The 20072-nt window shown below is 40.1% G+C and overlaps 1 protein-coding gene across 2 annotated transcripts; it reads left to right on the top strand.

Moving 5' to 3' along the window:
- The first annotated feature begins 2998 nt into the window (after positions 1-2998).
- NUDT11 (nudix hydrolase 11) lies at positions 2999-9891 on the top strand. 2 transcript variants are annotated; one of them, XM_037003827.2, is made up of 2 exons: positions 3005-3725; positions 8170-9891. In XM_037003827.2, coding segments are annotated over exons 1-2 (495 nt in total). In that variant the 5' UTR covers positions 3005-3231; the 3' UTR covers positions 8171-9891. The 2 variants fall into 2 exon arrangements, with proteins under 2 accessions (XP_036859723.1, XP_036859722.1); XM_037003828.2 differs by lacking the exon at positions 8170-9891 and having other exon boundaries at positions 2999-5070.
- Positions 9892-20072: the final 10181 nt, after the last annotated feature.

The raw sequence follows: 20072 nt of genomic DNA, 5'->3' as shown, positions 1-20072 counted from the left end.
CAGTTGTTACTGGAACAGTCTACTCATGTACTGGTTCAGGAAATAACCTTGCCCATCATTAAAGAAATGCCTAAATATAGATAAACCAGACTGGGGAATGCTAATCTCTCAACAGTGGTTTTTACTCATCTTTAGAAAATGTTGCTGTATTATTCTAACAGGTGAATAATCAAATTGTTTTATAAAATCTGGGGGAAAAAGTAATTTGAAATTTTCCTTGGCACTGTACCAAACCTGTAAGGTATGGATGTCTTTATCCAGAAACGTGCTGTGACATTGCTAGTGGGAATTCAGCTTATACCTCTTTCCATATTATAACGTTGCTCTATTTTCTCCAGTAAATATACCCCCAACATAGGCATATGGCATAGTCGCAACCTGATGTGCAAGTGATGGAACAGACCGGAAAACAGCACCACTGGTGAGACAAGGAGACAGTACCTTGTAACTGGGAAGTAGACTTGTGATGTGGCTGGGGCATATTTAGGCCACTTTTCCCCCCAGATACCCGTCCAGTCTCCCAGCTCTGCTAGCATTCCTCTTGCTTTATTCAAATCATCGTCCAAGTTCTGTCACTTGCCTAACCGTGCGTTTTAGGATACCCTGCCATTTTACTTAGTTTGTGGTGGTTAATATTGCTAATCTGATTATCATCCGTTTCCAACTCTATTTTCTACACAGTTATTGCTGGAGTCCATGAAACGTCTCCGTATTTTAATTATTAACATTTCATTCTACTATTTAAAATAATTTAGTTTTATATGGTTTCTTAGGTTTTCTTCCCAAGAATATATTCATAGCATCTGCAAATAATGGCAATTCTGTCTTCTTTACCAAAATGATAGACTTTTTTCTCTTTATGCTGGAAAGAATATCTAAAGCAATATTTAATAATATTGGCAATAACAGGTATATTTGCCTAGATCCTGATTGTCGTGGATGTTTTTCTTGTTGGTTAGCATCCTTTGGGTATTTGGGAGTGTGGCCACACTGGGGAATGGCGACTGCGAAAACCTATTTTCCTAGTTTGTTTTCAATCATGGGGTGTTGCTTTTCTTCAAATGTTTTTTGATCATCCCTATGGCACTCAAATACAGTCAGTAGCAGTAGTATCTATTGATTAAAGTCCTTCTCTTCATGGCTCCATTTTATCATCCCTTTCATCTACCAACCGTGCATTTTCCTCATACTGCACTGTTGATATTGCAGGTGTCGCTGTCTCTAGGAACAGGATCAGTTTTGTGAGCTGTTCTGGATACAAATGGAGTGCAGCAGACTCTGGGAAGCTGAACTAGCTTACTCAAAATCGGGCTGCACGTTTCATGAGTACTTTCCACTTACTTTTCAGATTCAATTCCCCAATGTTGAAGGGATCGTTTCACTGGGAAAGTGAGTTTTCATGATCCTGGTTGCCTGATGCCAGCAGTGCCTTGTGGGTAAGAGAGAAACCAAGATGCCTAAGTTGCAATATGGTAAGAGTTAGGGGACACCAGAGGGCTTCTCCATTGGGCTACTGTTAGAGCTGGACAACAGCTGGAATAAATCAGAAGGGGAGGACAGGCTTTAAGTTGTTAAATTATTGGCTGCGGGGGGCCTCTTCTTGGCCAAGAGGCCAGAGTGACCAAACAGAGAGGTGAGAGAGCACCAACTGGTGATGCCAGGAGACGCCTAAACATAAAGATGCAAAAGATGAAGGGATTTCCATAGCCGTATTTTCCAAAGCCCCAACCAGTACTTATCAACGAGAAAGAGAGAGAAGGCTAGTGTGTGTGGAGGGCGGGGATTCTTGGGATTTAATGAAACACTACCTGGGGTGGTTTGCCAGCAGGCCGATGGCTATGACTCCAAGTGCAATGGGCTGAAACAAGCAGGGGAGTGGTTTACTGAGGAGGAAACTGAGGGACAGAGCTTAGGTAAGATGTCACCAGGGCTTCAAGAAACCGTGAAGGCATGTGCTGTGGCAAGATGCCTGGCAAGAAGAACCTGTGAACGTGAACAAAGGAAACCGCATTTACAATGGAGTGGGGGTACCAGAAATGGGGAGCTCTCAGGCCCTACCACACCTGGTCAACTGCAGACCCCAATAGGAAGAGAAGTACCTTGCATTCCCAGCAGGTAGCAGCCAACTTTACTAGTCCAGCAGGAGGAAGGAAGAATTTCACCTGTCCCAGCAACAAGTTCTGCCAATAAGAAAATGCCACAACTCAGCCAATGAGAAACTGTCACCTGCCGGAACTCTCCCTTTCCTCCCACGGACTTTCCTTCAAAGCAGCTCCTCCCAGCTTCCTCCTTTCCTCCATAAAGTAAGGCCTCCGCCTTTGGACCTCCAGGCTTGCCTGTGGTGTGGTAGCCTGCATGTCCCGTGTTGCAGTTCCTCTGCTATGCCAGATTAAACCCATTTTGCTGATACAATAACTGGCTGTTTCAGTTTTAAGGTGGACACACCTGTTAAAGAAATAAAACTGCATGATGTGAGTCAGCGGAGATGAGGCACCGCTTCGCTCAGAACACCCAGGATCAATTTGACCAAACCGGGGCCTTCCAATAAATAAGCCGGTACTTTACTCTTCATCCTGGGCCAGACCGTGTGTCCAATGATCACGTGTGTGTCCCGTGCAACCTGCCGGGGAGGGTGAGGGGAAACGTTCGGCCCAAAGGGGCACGTGGAAAAAACCCGGGAGCGAGGTAGGATGCAGCAAATTTAACTGCGTGCGAAGGAGATTCCCAGCCCTCAGGGTGCGGGGCGCCTGCGCAGTGGGCCCGAGGCGCTGCTGAGCCGCGGGACCCCCGCCCCTCGCCCTCCGACCCCCAGCCCCTCGCCCTCCGACGGGAACGCGGACGCGCACGCTAGCGCGCCTCACTTCGCTCAATCCCGGCCCGGCGGCGGAGGAGCGAGAGCGACGCGCACCGGGGACGTGCAGCGGAGACGCGGGTGGGCTCTGTGCGGAGTGGCGGGCTCTGGGCAGCGCGGGCGCAGGCGCAGGCGCGGCGCGTCCTCCCGTCGGGCTGCGTCGGCCTCGCTCGGGACCTCGGCCGCGCCGGGGACAGGCGGACTGACGTACCTCGCTCTTCCCCGCCCCCGCCTCATCCTCCCCAGGCTCCAGGGGCTCACCGGCCGAGGCGCTGCTCTTTCCCCGCCCCTCGCCTAAGCCCTTTTCTCTCGCCAGCACCTCGTTGCGCGGCGGCGGCGACCCGAGCAGCTGCGAGCGGCGGGAGCGGGAGGCTCGGAGGATGAAGTGCAAGCCGAACCAGACGCGGACCTACGACCCGGAGGGCTTCAAGAAGCGGGCGGCGTGCCTGTGCTTCCGGAGCGAGCGCGAGGACGAGGTGCTCTTAGTGAGTAGCAGTCGGTACCCGGACCGCTGGATCGTGCCGGGTGGGGGCATGGAGCCCGAGGAGGAGCCAGGTGGTGCGGCGGTCCGCGAGGTGTACGAAGAGGCGGGAGTCAAAGGGAAGTTAGGCCGGCTCCTGGGCATTTTCGAGCAGAGCCAAGATCGCAAGCACAGAACGTACGTGTATGTACTGACTGTCACTGAGATTCTGGAGGACTGGGAAGATTCGGTTAGCATTGGGAGGAAACGAGAGTGGTTCAAAATCGAAGATGCGATCAAGGTTCTCCAGTGCCACAAGCCCGTGCATGCCGAATATCTGGAAAAGCTAAAGCTGGGCGGTTCCCCAACCAATGGAAACTCCGTGGCCCCATCCCTGCCGGAGAGCGAGCCCTAGTATGTACCGCTCCTGCACTGACTTCTGCTTTCCGCCTACCTTAGAATAAAGAGGGCCCGGAGCACCTCTAGTGCCATGTGCGGCCTCACCGGGAGGAGGGAGACTTCTTTTGTTTCCTTGGCAGACCTCTGAATCACGCTTGCAAGCTGTCTCGGTTGCCAAGCTCTGTTTTCAGAAGGTTTGCCTATTTTTCAGATGCTTGCAAATCGCTTCTTGGTGGCACTGGAACATGATTCCGTAAGCCTAAGCCACACGGGGTGTTCGTGAAAGGTGTCTGAAGTGCTCACCCAGCCCTCGGCGGGGGGCGGGGGGGGTGTGCGTTTGCACACGTGTGTACGCAGCGTGGCTTGGTTTTCTTACATTGCACACACGTGTGTGCATGTGTGTGTGTGTGTGTGTGTGTGTGTGTGTGTGTGCGCGCGCCCGCATTTTGGGGACCAGCCTTGTGGTTTTGTAGTGAAGGCCTTTAAAATCTAATCACCTTGGTTGTGTGGCATCTTTCATTAATTTTTTTAAAGTTGTTTTCTCATTCACAGCTTTAGCCGTTGTCAACAAGCCCTTCTTGAGGGGAATGAGCAGTTTTGAAGTTTTTTTTAATTTAAATGTTACATCTCGTGCTCTTTCTGCTCTGGACAGTAATTTTATCTCTAGACATGTAATCTAATTTGCCCTTTCCAGAAATTTATTTCTGTGTAGGTGATTGGATTTTCAAAAAATTTTCACAACTGGTAATGTTTCACTGCTTACTTGAAGTGGCTCTATCCCATATGGCCCAAACACAGTGTAAATAAAGTATACTTTATAGAGTAAATACCTTCTTCAGAAGGTATTGCTAGTCAAATGCATCCTGATGTGTGTATATATATTACCATGAAAACTGAATTCGTAGAGTATGATTTGGCATGCTCGACTTCCAACTCCCACTGCTCCTTTCTCAGTATACCCTCGAACAACCCTATGTTGTGCCCAACTCTCCATGTAAAGTAGTGCTTGAAAGAAACTTATTCCACATATTTGAACTTAGTGACTTTCCAGATAAACCTCCTGACAAGTAGTAGCCACTGGAATGGAATCTGTATGGTAATCACATCCCAACTGAGGGAAGTACCTTTCTTGTTACTCACCTTTTACGGAAGTTCAGTGTCAGGATGGCTAAACAATCCCTACGAAAGATTTAGGATAAGTGTTCTGTGTCACACTGCAAACTTTTTTGAGTGCCAAACTAAAAACTTAAATTTGCCCTGACACTTCCTTACGGTCAGGAATCCTACCTGGAAAATACTTAGGTCTCACTTGGAACTTTGTCTGTTCCCCCAGCCATGTCAGAAAGTAGGTAAAAATAAAGCCTGCTTCATGAAGTTGGGTATTGGGGGTGGAAAGTGCCCATATTTGAGTATTCTCATATTTGAATTTAATGACATTCCAGTTGAACTTCCTGACAAGTAGTGCCACATGAATGAAATCTCTAGGTACTACATCGCACTTGAGAGAGGTACCTTTCTTGATAGCTGTTACAGACTTTCTGAGTGCTAGTACATTGAACAATCTCTCTTAAAGATTTAGGACAAATGTTTGGGGTTATAGGAAAAACCTTTTTGGGTAACAAATTTTAAAGTTGCTGTATTTGCTTCAATACTTGCTCGAAACTGGGAATCCTAGCTAAAAGGCATAGGTCTCACTTCAGTAACTATCTTTATTACTCTAGCCATGTCTGAAGTTAGGTAGACGGGAAGCCAACTTTGTGAAGTTGGTATTAGGGGTGTTAAAGTTATTTCATCTATATATAAGTGAAGCATTTTAAAAGTATTTCAGTAGCATGATAATGATTGTGATGATGAAAATATAATAATATCATTATGATATTACAATGTCTGACATAATGTGATTATAATAGTGATTATATTATAATGGTTATAGTAATGAAATGGGTATAAATTAGAAAATAATGTTTATTTGAATAATTTCATTACTCAGAGTAACCTAGTTTTAAAGTTACTACTAAAAATTTAATAGTTAGCCTTTGCTAAAAATTAATATTTTCTTTTGTGCCAATTCATACAGAACAGTGTATGAATCTTAATTTTACAGTTTAATGAATTTTTAAATAGTGAACCCATACATGTAACTACAATCCAGATCAAGAAATTGGCATTGCTTGTAACTCGGAAGCCTGTTTCAGTCTTTCTCCTTGTCACCATTCTGCCCTCCTATCTTTTAATAGTAGAATAATTCTGTTTTTGGACTTTATATACCGAATTTTAGAATATATACCCTTTAGTGCTGCCCCCTTGTATACGTTGTGTGTTCTTCAAAATGCTCGAATATTTTTCTCTATTTGGTTTTCATTGTAATTGCAGAAATTATTAGTATGTTATGATTCCTTCTAAAAGATGGGTTCTGGTGCACTTTTTAAAGAAATTTGGTGCCACTGTTTGGAAAACTAATGTTATTACACTTTTAAGTACAGATGAAGTACAAGTTTCAAGTCACAAAACATTTCTGCACTAATGCTATAAAAGTAAACTAAAAAATGAGTGGGTTTTTAAAACCAATGACAGTTTCATTATCTGAATTGTATAGTTTGATCATATGTGGTTATTGAGTATTCTCTATTTTTCTTTAAAAAGTCTTATATGTTGAATATATATTTGAGCACATATTTTACATTTCAAATTCACTTTTACTATTCATCTAATCTCAAATTGCCCCAATGATATTTCCCCCACATAACCTAATTATTAAAGATTTTAAAATTCTACATTAATATTCACACAGAAGATATACTGGATTCTTAATTTTATAGATAATTTTGTAAAAACCTCTTTCATCTTTAACACTGTCACAAATACTTTTGAGGCTTAACTTGTATTTGTTATTCTTAAAGGTAATAATGCATTATCTTATTTGGTTCCTCAGTTAAGTATCTGACAAAGGCAAAATGCACAGTAGTCATATTAACCTGTTATTAATAATTATTTGCCTGTAAATATATTGTGCTTTCCCCCTCCTTTTCTTTCTTTCTTTTTTCTCCAGAAATACTTAGAATAAGTTGTGCTATTTTTCTGGATTGGCTATCAGGTTAATTGAAGTAGTTTTTGTGAAATTCTGTAGAACCTAGCCTAATCAGAATAGTTAAAAGCTCCAAGGAGATTCTTTTTTTCTCTGCAAGTTTCAGGTTAAAACAGGTGACCAGAGGTAGTATATAGAAAATTTCTGCCACCTTAAGTGTTTCAAAGATTGATGTACAATTGGGATTTTTTTCCCTTTTAAGAGTGTTAAAAAGTCATTTGTACATTATTTGTGTTTAGCACCATGATAGAAAAAGAAAAAGAGTATCTCCACAGATTATTGAAGTTCATAGGCATGAATCAGAAATTTATTTTCTGCCTACTTTATAATGTATGGTCAAATATTTTTGGACCAAATATGGACCAAATATTCAGTTGGTCAAATATTTTATTCTTGTTAATATATAGAGAGAAAACATTAGAAGTTAGTGTAGATACATAACATTGGAAATAATTGGTGCTGCATCTATAATGTATATATTTTTTCAAGAAATTGTGCAGGCACACACACACACAGACACAAATAACGTCTATTAAATAGGCAGGGTTTTTACTTGTAGTTGTCCCATGAGGGGAGCAACCAGGCACTATCAGAGTTTCATGAGTATTTTGCTGGTGGTTGTCTCCTGATAAACTGTTACACTATCTTTAGCAGATTTTAAATGTTTATGGGCAAACAGAACTATAAGAAGTAAAGTGTCATTATGGTGACTGAAGTAAAACATGACAAACTTTTATGAGAGTTTGATGTGATAGAAACTACACTGGGCTTTGAAGTCAGATAGACCTAGAGTTTATGCCTGGATCCAGTTCTTGTGTACTCTGTAACTTCAGTCAAGTTATCTAACTATCTGATGCTCAGGTTTATTTTTTAAATGTATAATTGGAGATAATAAAAATAGATACTTCATAAGCCTCTCCCATGAGAAGCTTTTCCTGACTATCTGGGCTAAGATACTCTTTCTGTGTGTGTCATGGTTCTCATATTTTCTTATACCTTACCTAATTTGCATGGGTGAGTGGCTATTAGGCTGTAAACTTTTTGATGGGTGGGAAGCAGCCTGAATTATTTCCATAAGTCTAGAGTCTAGAACATGGAATTTAGGGGTTATGTCTTAGATGTCTACCCACCCCCATTTTGAAAAACGTCTATTATCACTGCTTTTCTGACTCTTTTGTTTCATAATATATATTGACCTGTAACTCCTTCAGCTGCTGATCCAGACTCAACATTGCATCTGCATTAGATAATTATGTAAAGGCTTTCAAAATGTGAAGTGAGTGATACAAATAACAGGCCCTTTGTAAATCTGTTGATTGGAAGAATTGTTATATTAGTATAAACCTGCTAATTGTATGTTGGTTTGTTTTTCAGATGAACAGCAAAGATGTTGAGGATTGTTGTGAAAGAATCATTGATATGAACCATTAATCAATGGAATTGTCAAGTACAGGGGAGCACGTCCATATTGCCAAGGAGACAACCATCTGGTTTTTCTTCTGCATCTTGGGACACTTCCTTCCTGTCGATTCCACTGACACCTCGTGCACTGGTTATAGTACTATTGTACATGAACAGACTTAATTCAGCACCTGTTGCCTTTTTTTGTGCTGTTTCGTTGTGTCTGCCTTCTCCATTAGACTGTGATATCCTTGAGAGCAACGACTATGTTACCTTACTCTTTGCATATTCTGCAAAAGAGACACTACTTGAAATATGGTTGGCATCACTGAAGATTCTTTAATTTGATTCATATTTTGTAATCACTATATGGCAATCCCCTTCCAGTCTGGTGCTAGTAGAGTAGTAGAGTATATGCTATCTGGGCACCATGTGTGTGGCTTTTCTGTATCAGGTACTTCGGAAACTTCTCAAGAGAGTTGTAAGATGTTAAAGGACAAGAAGTATTCATATTTCTATGTCACATCACACAGTGGCCAGCACAGTTTTAAGATTGCCCCATCACTTAGGGCAACATTTTGTAGAATCAGTCCTTTGTGTGACAACTTCAGTGTTTTTATACTGTTACTAATTTGCTTAAAATTTTACTCAGAAAATATTACTTGCTATAAAGCTAAAAAATAAACAATGAACAGAAGATAATAGTATGAGCTTTTATAGCAATAAATTTTAAAATAGCGTGCAAATATTAAATTTGATGTTTTTGCAATACCCTAATCATTTCTTTCATGTAACCTTAACATCTTTTTGAAGAAAAGATTGTTTTTCACATTTTACATATTTACTGTACTGTATTATTTGATGCCAGAGCCAATAAAGACTGCAGTATAGGTAGCTTCCAAAGTTAATCATGCCATTTAATTTGCCTAGGTTTCTTTTGTGTCTCTTACTGATTCAGTTGGCCACAGTTGTCATCCCCTTTTCCAGTACATTCTACTAGCTCCTCATCCCCCCTGGTTTCTGCATGTGAGAATGCCGAGGACAGAGAGATAACTAAATTGCTGTCATTTTGAAAAGGCATTGGGGGAAAAAGCTTCTGTGAAGGGGAAACAAGAGGAATTGAGAGAGATAGCCCTTAGATCAGCTGCCTCTAGGAAAGCAACTTTAGAAAATGACAAAGATGTCTTTAGAGGAAACTTTGGAGTTTTTCAATGGGGTTTGTGATAGCAATACTCTTCCTCAGCTCCCTACCAGGGCCCTAAATTGGCTTTAATATGGTAGTTCTCTTCCTTTTACATTTATAAAGCAATTATATAAAAAACTAGGGGTCCATTTTAGTGTTACATCCTTCCTCATGGTACCCATGAAATGTACTGAATGTACCCCAATCCTTACAGAATTTGAAATAACACATCTCCCCAATTTATTGTTTATTTTTAGGTGTAATATACTGTGGTTATTTTTTTTAATCCTTTAGAGAAATTTAAATTTTACACATGAGGTGATATGCTACTGGTATTTGCTTCAAAATAATCTGAGGCTGAGGTAGATGAGCACATACATAAAACAAAATTAGTGATAAGTTGATAATTGTTGAAGCTGTGTAATTGATATTTGGGAGTTTGTAATACTATTCTCTATACTTTTGTATATGTTTGAAATTTTCCATAATAAAATTTGAAAAAAAATTATTCAGAGTTTATTTGCAGATCCTCTTCTATCCCTAAAACTTAAATAGGGAAGATTGATCAGAAGACAGAATCACAGCCTTAACAAACTCACCATATCAGCAGACTTGCTCTTCCCTTAATTTGAAATGTTTCTTTGGTGGTCTTCCGGTTCCACATGCAAAATGACTTTTAGTTCCATCAGCATGCCAAACATGACTAGAAAACTTTGAAAGCTATGGTGGACATAAGCTTAGGTTCAAAAACATTTTTTTTTCTGGTTACAAAATTAATTCAACTTAATTTCAAGAATTTGGAAAATTCGTCCCAAAATAAATGAATAAAAAATTACCCATCATCCCCCTACCTAGAATAACTCAGTTTGAAAAAAATTAGGTATTCCCCCCCATTTTTCTTTTGAAATATATGTAACCCAAACAGATGGCACACGTGAGCCCCTTCCATCAGAATATACCCATATATCCTTTTTTTATTTTAGATAATTATTTTTCATTGAAGGGTAGTTGACACACAGTATTACATTAGTTTCAGGTGTACAACAGTGATTGAACATGTATATAGATGATAATTCTAGGTACCAGGTATCACCATACCAAGTTGTTACAATATTTTGACTATATTCCTTATGCTATACATTACATCCCGGTTACTTACTTATTTTACAATTGGAAGTGTGTACTTATTTTTTTCTGAGGGCATCTCTCCTATTTATTGATCAAATGGTTGTTAACAACAATAAAACTCTGTATAGAGGACTCAATGCTCAATGTATAATCATTAATCCACCCCAAGCCTAATTTTCGTCAGTCTCCAATCTTCTGAAGCATAACGAACAAGTTCTTACATGGAGAACAAATTCTTACATAGTGAATAAGTTACATGGTGAACAGTACAAGGGCAGTCATCACAGAAACTTTCGGTTTTGATCATGCATTATGAACTATAAACAGTTCAAATATGAATATTCGTTTTATTTTTATACTTGATTTATATGTGGATACCACATTTCTCTTATTATTTTTAATAAAATGCTGAAGTGGTAGGTAGATGCAAGATAAAGGTAGAAAACATAGTTTAGTGTTGTGAGAGAGCAAATGTAGATGATCAGGTGTGTGCCTATAGACTATGTGTTAATCCAAGCTAGACAAGGGCAATAAAACATCCACGGATGCAGCAGATTTCTCTCAGAATGGGGGGAGAGGTTCTAAGCCTCACCTCTGTTGATCCCCAATTTCTCACCTGATGGCCCCCTGCGACTGTGCCTGTCTTAGGTTGTTCCTCCCTTGAGGAATCTTACCCGTCTCTGGCTAACCAGTCATCTTCCGGGGCCATACAGGGAAATGTAAAGTTGGTAAGTGAGAGAGAAGCCTTACTGTTTGAAAAGGTTAGTTTTTTACTTCTTTGCATATTTATGCCCTGTGGCTTCTATGCCCAGCATTTGTCTTGAGGTATCGTTACCACTTGGAAGAATTGTGATACACAGTAAATTCGATATGAGACACAAATTATATTTAGGGGTTGTAATTAGGAAGGAAGAAGTAGCAGGCAGAAGAAAACATGGGAAGATTGATTATTTCTTTGACATATCTTCTTGTAGAGTAACTACAGCATGTATAGGTTTTAAATTACTAATTAAATTGTGCACACATATTAACATAATAGGTGTACAGTTACATAACCAAAGCATACCTATAATTACCAGGACTCTCCAGTGAAACCAAGAAAACCAGTTAGGCACCTTAGGCATTTGTGAAAACTTATCTATGATATGGTGGATATTGTCCAACTGAACTTGAACAGTCTGAGAGAAATCAGAAAAATTAAAACAACCCATTCCTGGGAACTCTTCACATCCCATATGTTCTTTTAACAGTAAATAGTCTGTAGTTGTAAGATTTTGGAGCACTACAATTTGCACTTCTCCTAATTCTTGGTTGAGTTCCAACAGTATAGATCCAGTTAAATTTGTTGTTTTACTGTATGCACAGGCCAGCTTAGATATCTCCTTCTTCATTCCCATGGCAAGTCCAGGAACCGGTGGGATGAGTTCATCCACACCTGTAGCAGCGCGTGGATCTTTGCTGGGGATTTTTGATGATCATCTTCTGGCATGAGTCTTCCAGAGAGGGCTGATGTTGGAAGTTCTTTTTCATATCGTATCTTAGTTCATTTTCGTGGTAGCCAAATTAGGCTGTGATTCTCTGTATAACACAAACAAACCCTTTGCCTACACTTTTATATGCCCTTTATACAATTGTGTAGAACTCATTGGAGGTCACCACACAGGAGCTGCTTTTTTTTTTGTTATCATTAATCTATACTTATATGACGAATATTATGTTTACTAGGCTCTCCCCTATACCAGGTCCCCCCTATAAACCCCTTTACAGTCACTGTCCATCACCAAAGCAAAGTGTTGTAGAATCACTACTTGTCTTCTCTGTGTTGTACAGCCATCCCCTTTCTCCCACCCCCCCATGCATGCTAATCTTAATACCCCCCTTCTTCTTCCCCCCCTTATCCCTCCCTACCCACCCATCCTCCCCAGTCCCTTTCCCTTTGGTACCTGTTAGTCCATTCTTGAGTTCTGTGATTCTGCTGCTGTTTTGTTCCTTCAGTTTTTCCTTTGTTATTATACTCCACAGATGAGTGAAATCATATGGTATTACTCTTTCTCTGCTTGGCTTATTTCGCTGAGCATAATACCCTCCAGCTCCATCCATGTTGATGCAAATGGTAGGATTTGCCCTTTTCTTATGGCTGAGTAGTATTCCATTGTGTATATGTATCACATTTTCTTTATCCAGTTATCTACCGATGGACATTTAGGTTGCTTCCAATTCTTGGCTATTGTAAATAGTTCTGCGATAAACATAGGGGTGCATCTGTCTTTCTCAAACTTGATTGCTGCATTCTTAGAGTAAATTCCTAGGAGTGGAATTCCTGGGTCAAATGCTAAGTCTGTTTTGAGCATTTTGATGAACCTCCATACTGCTACTGCTTTCCACAGTGGTTGAACTAATTTACATTCCCACCAGCAGTGTAGGAAGGGTTTCCCTTTCTCCACAGCCTTGACAACATTTGTTGTTGTTTGTCTTTTGGATGGCAGCCATCCTTACTGGTGTGAGGTGATACCTCATTGTAGTTTTAATTTGCATTTCTCTAATAATTAGCGATGTGGAGCATCTTTTCATGTGTTTGTTGGCCATCTGTATTTCTTTTTTAGAGAACTGTCTGTTCAGTTCCTCTGCCCATTTTTTAATTGGGTGATTTGTTTTTTGTTTGTTGAGGCATGTGAGCTCTTTATATATTCTGGACATCAAGCCTTTATTGGATCTGTCATTTTCAAATATATTCTCCCCTACTGTAGGGTTCCTTTTTGTTCTATTGATGGTGTCTTTTGCTGTACAGAAGCTTTTCAGCTTAATATAGTCCCATTTGTTCATTTTTTCTGTTGTTATCCTTGCCCGGGGAGATATGTTCAAGAAGAGGTCACTCATGTTTATGTCTAAGAGGTTTTTGCCTATGTTTTTTTCCAAGAGTTTAATGGTTTCATGACTTACATTCAGGTCTTTGATCCATTTTGAGTTTACTTTTGTATATGGGGTTAGGCAATGGTCCAGTTTCATTCTCCTACATGTAACTGTCCAGTTTTGACAGCACCATCTTTTGAAGAGACTGTCATTTCGCCATTGTATGTCCATGGCTCCTTTATCAAATATTAATTGACCATATATGTCTGGGTTAATGTCTGGATTCTCTAGTCTGTTCCATTGGTCTGGGCTCTGTTCTTGTGCCAATACCAAATTGTCTTGATTACTATGGCTTTATAGTAGAGCTTGAAGTTGGGGAGTGAGATCCCCACTACTTTATTCTTCTTTCTCAGGATTGCTTTGGCTATTCGGGGTCTTTGGTGTTTCCATATGAATTTTTGAATTATTTGTTCCAATTCATTGAAGAATGTTGCTGGTAATTTGAGAGGGATTGCATCAAATCTGTATATTCCTTTGGGCAGGACGGCCATTTTGACTATATTAATTCTTCCTAGCCATGAGCATGGTATGAGTTTCCATTTATTAGTGTCCCCTTTAATTTCTCTTAAGAGTGACTTGTAGTTTTCAGAGTATAAGTCTTTCACTTCTTTGGTTAGGTTTATTCCTAGGTATTTTATTTTTGTTGCTGCAATTGTGAATGGAGTTGTTTTCCTGATTTCTCTTTCTGTTGGTTCATTGTTAGTGTATAGGAAAGCCACAGATTTCTGTGTGTTGATTTTGTATCCTGCAACTTTGCTGTATTCCAATATCAGTTCTAGTAGTTTTGGGGTGGAGTGTTTAGGGGGTTTTATGTATATTATCATGTCATCTGTAAATAGTGACAGTTTAACTTCTTCTTTACCAATCTGGATTCCTTGTATTTCTTTGTTTTGTCTAATTGCCGTGGCTAGGACTTTCAGTACTATGTTAAATAACAGTGGGAAGAGTGGGCATTCCTGTCTATTTCCCGATCTCAGAGGAAAAGCTTTCAGCTTCTCGCTGTTCAATATCATGTTTGCTGTGGGTTTATCATAGATGGCCTTTATTATGTTGAGGTACTTGCTGTCTATTTCCATTTTGCTGAGAGTTTTTATCATGAATGGATGTTGAACTTTGTCGAACGCTTTTTCAGCATCTATGGAGATGATCATGTGGTTTTTGTCTTTGTTTTTGTTGATGTGGTGGATGATGTTGATGGACTTTTGAATGTTGTACCATCCTTGCATCCCTGTGATGAATCCCACTTGGTCATGGTGTGCGATCCTTTTGATGTATTTTTGAATTCGGTTTGCTAATATTTTGTTGAGTATTTTTGCATCTATATTCATCAGGGATATTGGTCTGTAGTTTACTTTTTTGGTGGGGTTTTGCCTGGTTTTGGTATTAGGGTGATGTTAGCTTCATAGAATGAGTTTGGGAGTATCCCCTCCTCTTCTATTTTTTGGAAAACTTTAAGGTGAATGGGTATTATGTCTTCCCTGTATGTCTGATAAAATTCTGAGGTGAATCCATCTGGCCCGGGGGTTTTGTTCTTTGGTAGTTTTTTGACTACCGCTTCAATTTCGTTGCTGGTAATTGGTCTGTTTAGATTTTCTGTTTCTTTCTGGGTCAGTTTTGGAAGGTTGTATTTTTCTAGGAAGTTGTCCATTTCTCCTAGGTTTCCAAGCTTGTTAGCATATATGTTTTCATACTACTCACTAATAATTCTTTGTATTTCTGTGGGGTCTGTCGTGATTTTTCCTTTCTTGTTTCTGATTCTGTTGATTTGTGTTGACTCTCTTTTCCTCTTAATAAGTCTAGCTAGAGGCTTATCTATTTTGTTTATTTTCTCGAAGAACCAGCTCTTGGTTTCATTGATTTTTGCTATTGTTTTATTCTTCTCAATTTTATTTATTTCTTCTCTGATCTTTATTATGTCCCTCCTTCTGCTGACCTTAGGCCTCATCTGTTCTTCTTTTTCCAATTTCGATAATTGTGACATTAGACCATTTATTTGGGATTGTTCTTCCTTATTTAAATATGCCTGGATTGCTATATACTTTCCTCTTAAGACTGCTTTTGCTGTGTTCCACAGTAGTTTGGGCTTGGTGTTGTTGTTGTCGTTTGTTTCCATATATTGCTGCATCTCCATTTTGATTTGGTCATTGATCCATTGATTATTTAGGAGCATTTTGTTAAGCCTCCATGTGTTTGTGAGACTTTTTGCTTTCTTTGTACAGTTTATTTCTAGTTTTATGCCTTTGTGGTCTGAAAAGTTGGTTGGTAAGATTTCAATCTTTTGGAATTTACTGAGGCTGCTTTTATGACCTCGTATGTGGTCTATTCTGGAGAATGGTCCATGTGCACTTGAGAAGAATGTGTATCCTGTTGTTTTTGGTTGTAGAGTTCTGTAGATGTCTGTTAGGTCCATCTGTTCTAGTGCGTTGTTCAGTGCCTCTGTGTCTTTACTTATTTTCTGTCTGGTGGATCTGTCCTTTGGAGTGAGTGGTGTGTTGAAGTCTCCTAGAATGAATGCATTTGCATTGCATTCTATTTCCTCCTCTAGTTCTGTTAGTATTTGTTTCAGGTATGTTGGTGCTCCTGTATTGGGTGCATATATATTTATAATGGTTATATCATCTTGTTGGACTGAGCCCTTTATCGTTATGTAATGTCCTTCTTTGTCTTTTGTTACTTTCTTTATTTTGAAGTCTGTTTTATCTGATACCAGAATTGCAACACCTGCTTTCTTTTCTCTGTTGTTTGCATGAAATATCTTTTTCCATCCCTTGACTTTAAGTCTGTGCATATCTATGGGTTTGAGGTGAATCTCTTGTAAGCAGCATATGGATGGATCTTGCTTTTTTATCCATTCTGTTACTCTGTTTCTTTTGATTGGTGCATTCAGTCCATTTACATTTAGGGTGATTATTGAGAGGTATGAACTTATTGCCATTGCAGGCTTTAAGTTTGTTGTTACAGAAGGTTCAGTGTTAGCTTCTTTACTATCTTACTGTCTGACTTAACTCGCTTGTTCAGCTATTATAAACACGGTCTGATGATTCTTTATTTCTCTCCCTTCTTATTCCTCCTCCTCCCTTCTTCATATGTTGTGTGTTCTGTTCTGTGCTCTTTTTAGGAGTGCTCCCATCTAGAGCAGTCCTTATAGGATGCCCTGTAGAGGTGGTTTGTGGGATGCAAATTCCCTCAACTTTTGCTTGTCTGGGAATTGTTTAATCCCTCCTTCATATTTAAATGATATTCATGCTGTATACAGTAGTCTTGGTTCGAGGCCCTTCTGTTTCATTGCATTAAGTATAGCATGCCATTCTCTTCTGGCCTGTAGGGTTTCTGTTGAGAAGTCTGATGATAGCCTGATGGGTTTTCCTTTGTATGTAACCTTTTTTTTTCTCTCTGGCTGCCTTTAATACTTTGTCCTTGTCTTTGTTCTTTGCCATTTTAATTATTATGTGTCTTGGTGTTGCCCTCCTTGGATCCGTTGTCATGGGAGTTCTGTGTACCTCTGTGGTCTGAGATGCCATTTCTTCCCCTAGTTTGGGGAAGTTCTTGGCAATTATTTCTTCAAAGACACTTTCTATCCCTTTTTCTCTCTCTTGTTCTTCTGGTACCCCTATAATGTGGATATTGTTTCGTTTCATTTGGTCACTCAGCTCTCTTAGAATTCTTTCATTCCTGGAGATCCTTTTATCTCTCTCTGCATCAGCTTCTCTGCATTCCCATTCTCTGTTTTCTAGTCCATTAATGGTCTCTTGCATCTTGTCCATTCTGTTTTGACGTCCTTCCAGAGCTTGTTTTATTTCTGTATTCTCCTTCCTTAGCTCTTGCATATTTCTCTGCAAGTCCATCAGCATGGTTATGACTTTTGTTTTGAATTCTTTTTCAGGAAGACTGGTTAAATCTATCTCCCCAGGTTCCTTCTCAAGGGAAGATGTAGCAGATGCTGAAGCTGTCTGAGTTAGTCTTGTCTGGATCATATTTTTTTGCCTTTTCATGTTGACAGGTGGTATTTACTGTCCGCTGGGAAGGCCAAACTTTTCACTTGCTCCTGGCCGTTCTTTACTGGGACAACTGCGACCCCTAGTGGCTTGTGTTGGGTAATTGCGTGTAGAGTGGGTCTTTGTGTCTTGCCCGACTGCTACGGAGAAAACTCACTTTCTGAGGACTGGGCTTGCCTTAGGCTGCTTCTCTGCTTTTGCAGCGCCCAGAGGGGTAATGGACGGGGGTGTTATTTGGCTATTTACCTCCGTGAGGGGTCTCAGAGCTGTTGCCCAGGGCGTTAGTGCGCCCGGTTTTTCCTTGTAATTTCCAGCCACTGGACTGTGACCTTTGTTGTTTCCGTCCACCTGTTATGTCCCTGTCCCTTTAAGACATTCAAAAAGCACTCGCTTTTCTTTGTCACAGGGGCATCAGCTTCAGAACCTGCTAAGAGGTCTTGCTGCCCTATTTCCCTAGTTTCCAGCTCTCCATGCATGCACTGTGTCTGCGCTCTGGTGCGGGTGGCTGGGGCTGGGTGTTTAGCAGTCCTGGGCTCCCTCTTCCTCCCGCTGGGAGCTGGCGGGAGGTGTGCTTGGGTCCCACCGGGCCGGGGCTTGTATCTTACCCCTTTCACCAAGCACTGGGCTCTCACACGAGTGGATGTAGTCTGGCTGTTGTCTTGTGTCTTCTGGTCTCTCTTTTAGGATTAGTTGTATTTGTTGTATTTTCAAAAATATGTATGTTTTTGGGAGGAGATTCCCACTGTCCTACTCACGCCGCCATGTTGGCTCCGCCCCCCATATATCCTTTTATTGTTAAGTGTATACTTTGCTGTTATTCAAAATATTTTAGGTTAATGCTTAGGGCCATGACATCAGCTATTTCTGTATAAGTGCAGCAGGCATAGTACAGAACTCGACTCTGAAGTCCAGACCAAGCTCTCTCCTCACCAAGTCGTGATGCAGGGTGGAATACACCTATTTTGTTCTGTTTTGTTTCAGAATTCCATCAAAATCTACTCACTAAATACTGAGGCTGGCATCAATTCAGAGGGGGTACCCCATTAGTAAATCACACAATTGCAATAATTGGTTAAAAGTAGGCCTGCTGCTCATGGAGGTGCACAGATATCCCAACACAAGGGACCTAAGGAAGACAACACCAAGACATAAATAATTAAAATGGCAAAGATAAAGGATAAGGACAGACTTTTAAAAGGAGCCAGAGAGAGAAAAAACATCACATACAAAGGAAAACCCATCAGGCTATCATCAAACTTCCGACAGAAACCTTATAGGCCAGAAGGGAGTGGCATGATATATTTAATGCAATAAAACAGAAGGGCCTCAAAACCAAGAATACTCTACCCAGCAAGATTATCATTTAAATTTGAAGGATTAAACAATTTCCAGATAAGCAAAAGCTGAGAGAATTTACCTCCCACAAACCACCTCTACAGTGTGTTTTGGTGGGACTGCTATAGATGGAAGAGTTCATAAGGCTAAATAGCTGTCACCAGGGGAAATAAAACCACTGTAAAGAAAGCTGAACATTTAATTACTATGCAGATGCAAAATGAAATCAACTACCCCCAAAGTCAATCAAGGGATAGACAAAGAGTACAGAATATGATACCTAAAATATAAACTAGGAGGAGAAAATAAAAAGAACCATTTGGTTGTGTTTGTAATAGCATACTGAGTTAAATTACACTGTTAGATAGTAAGGCAATTACCCTTGAACGTTTACTAACCATGAATCTAAAGCTGGCAATGGCAATAAATACATACCTACCGATAATCACCCTAAATGTAAATGATTTAAATGCACCAATCAAAAGCCATAGAGTCACTGAATGGATAAAAAAACAAGACCCATCTATATTTTGACTACAAGAGACTCACTTCACACCCAAAGACACAGACAGACTGTAAGTACAGGGACAGAAAAAGTTATTTCATGCAACTAACAGGGAGAAAAAAGCAGGAGTTGCAATACTTCTATCAGACAAAATAGACATCAAAATAAAGAAAGTCCCAAAAGACAAAGAAGGGTATTACATAATGATAAAGGAGTCAGTCCAACAAGAGGATATAACACTTACAAATATCTATGTACCCAACTCAGGACCACCTACACATGTATAACAAATACCAACAGAATTAAAGGGGGAAATAGAATGCAATGCATTCATTTTAGGACACTTCAACACAGCACTCACTCCAAAGGACAGATCAATCAGACAGAAAATAAGTAAGGAGGCAGAGGCACTGAACAACATATTAGAACAGATGGACCTAACAGACATCTACAGAACACTCCATTGAAAAGCAATAGGATACATGTTCCTCTCAAGTGCACATGGAACATTTTCAAGTACAGATCATATACTAGGCCACAAAAAGAGCTTCAGTAAATTAAAACACACTAAAATTGTACCAACCAGCTTCTCAGACCACAGAGGTATGAAACTAGAAATAAGTTACACAAAGAAGATGAAAAAGCCTACAAACACATGGAGGCTTAATAACATGCTCCTATATAATCAATGGATCAATGACAAAAGAAAAACAGAGATCAAGCAATATATGGAGACAAATGACAACAATAATTCAACACTGCAAAATATGTGGGATGCAGCGAAGTCCATGCTAAGGAGGAAGTATATTGCAGGCCTGAT

This window comes from Manis javanica, chromosome X (genome assembly GCF_040802235.1).
Source record: "Manis javanica isolate MJ-LG chromosome X, MJ_LKY, whole genome shotgun sequence".
NCBI lineage: Eukaryota > Metazoa > Chordata > Mammalia > Pholidota > Manidae > Manis > Manis javanica.
Note: the sequence above shows the minus strand (reverse complement) of the source record. Positions and strands in the feature narration are given on the sequence as shown.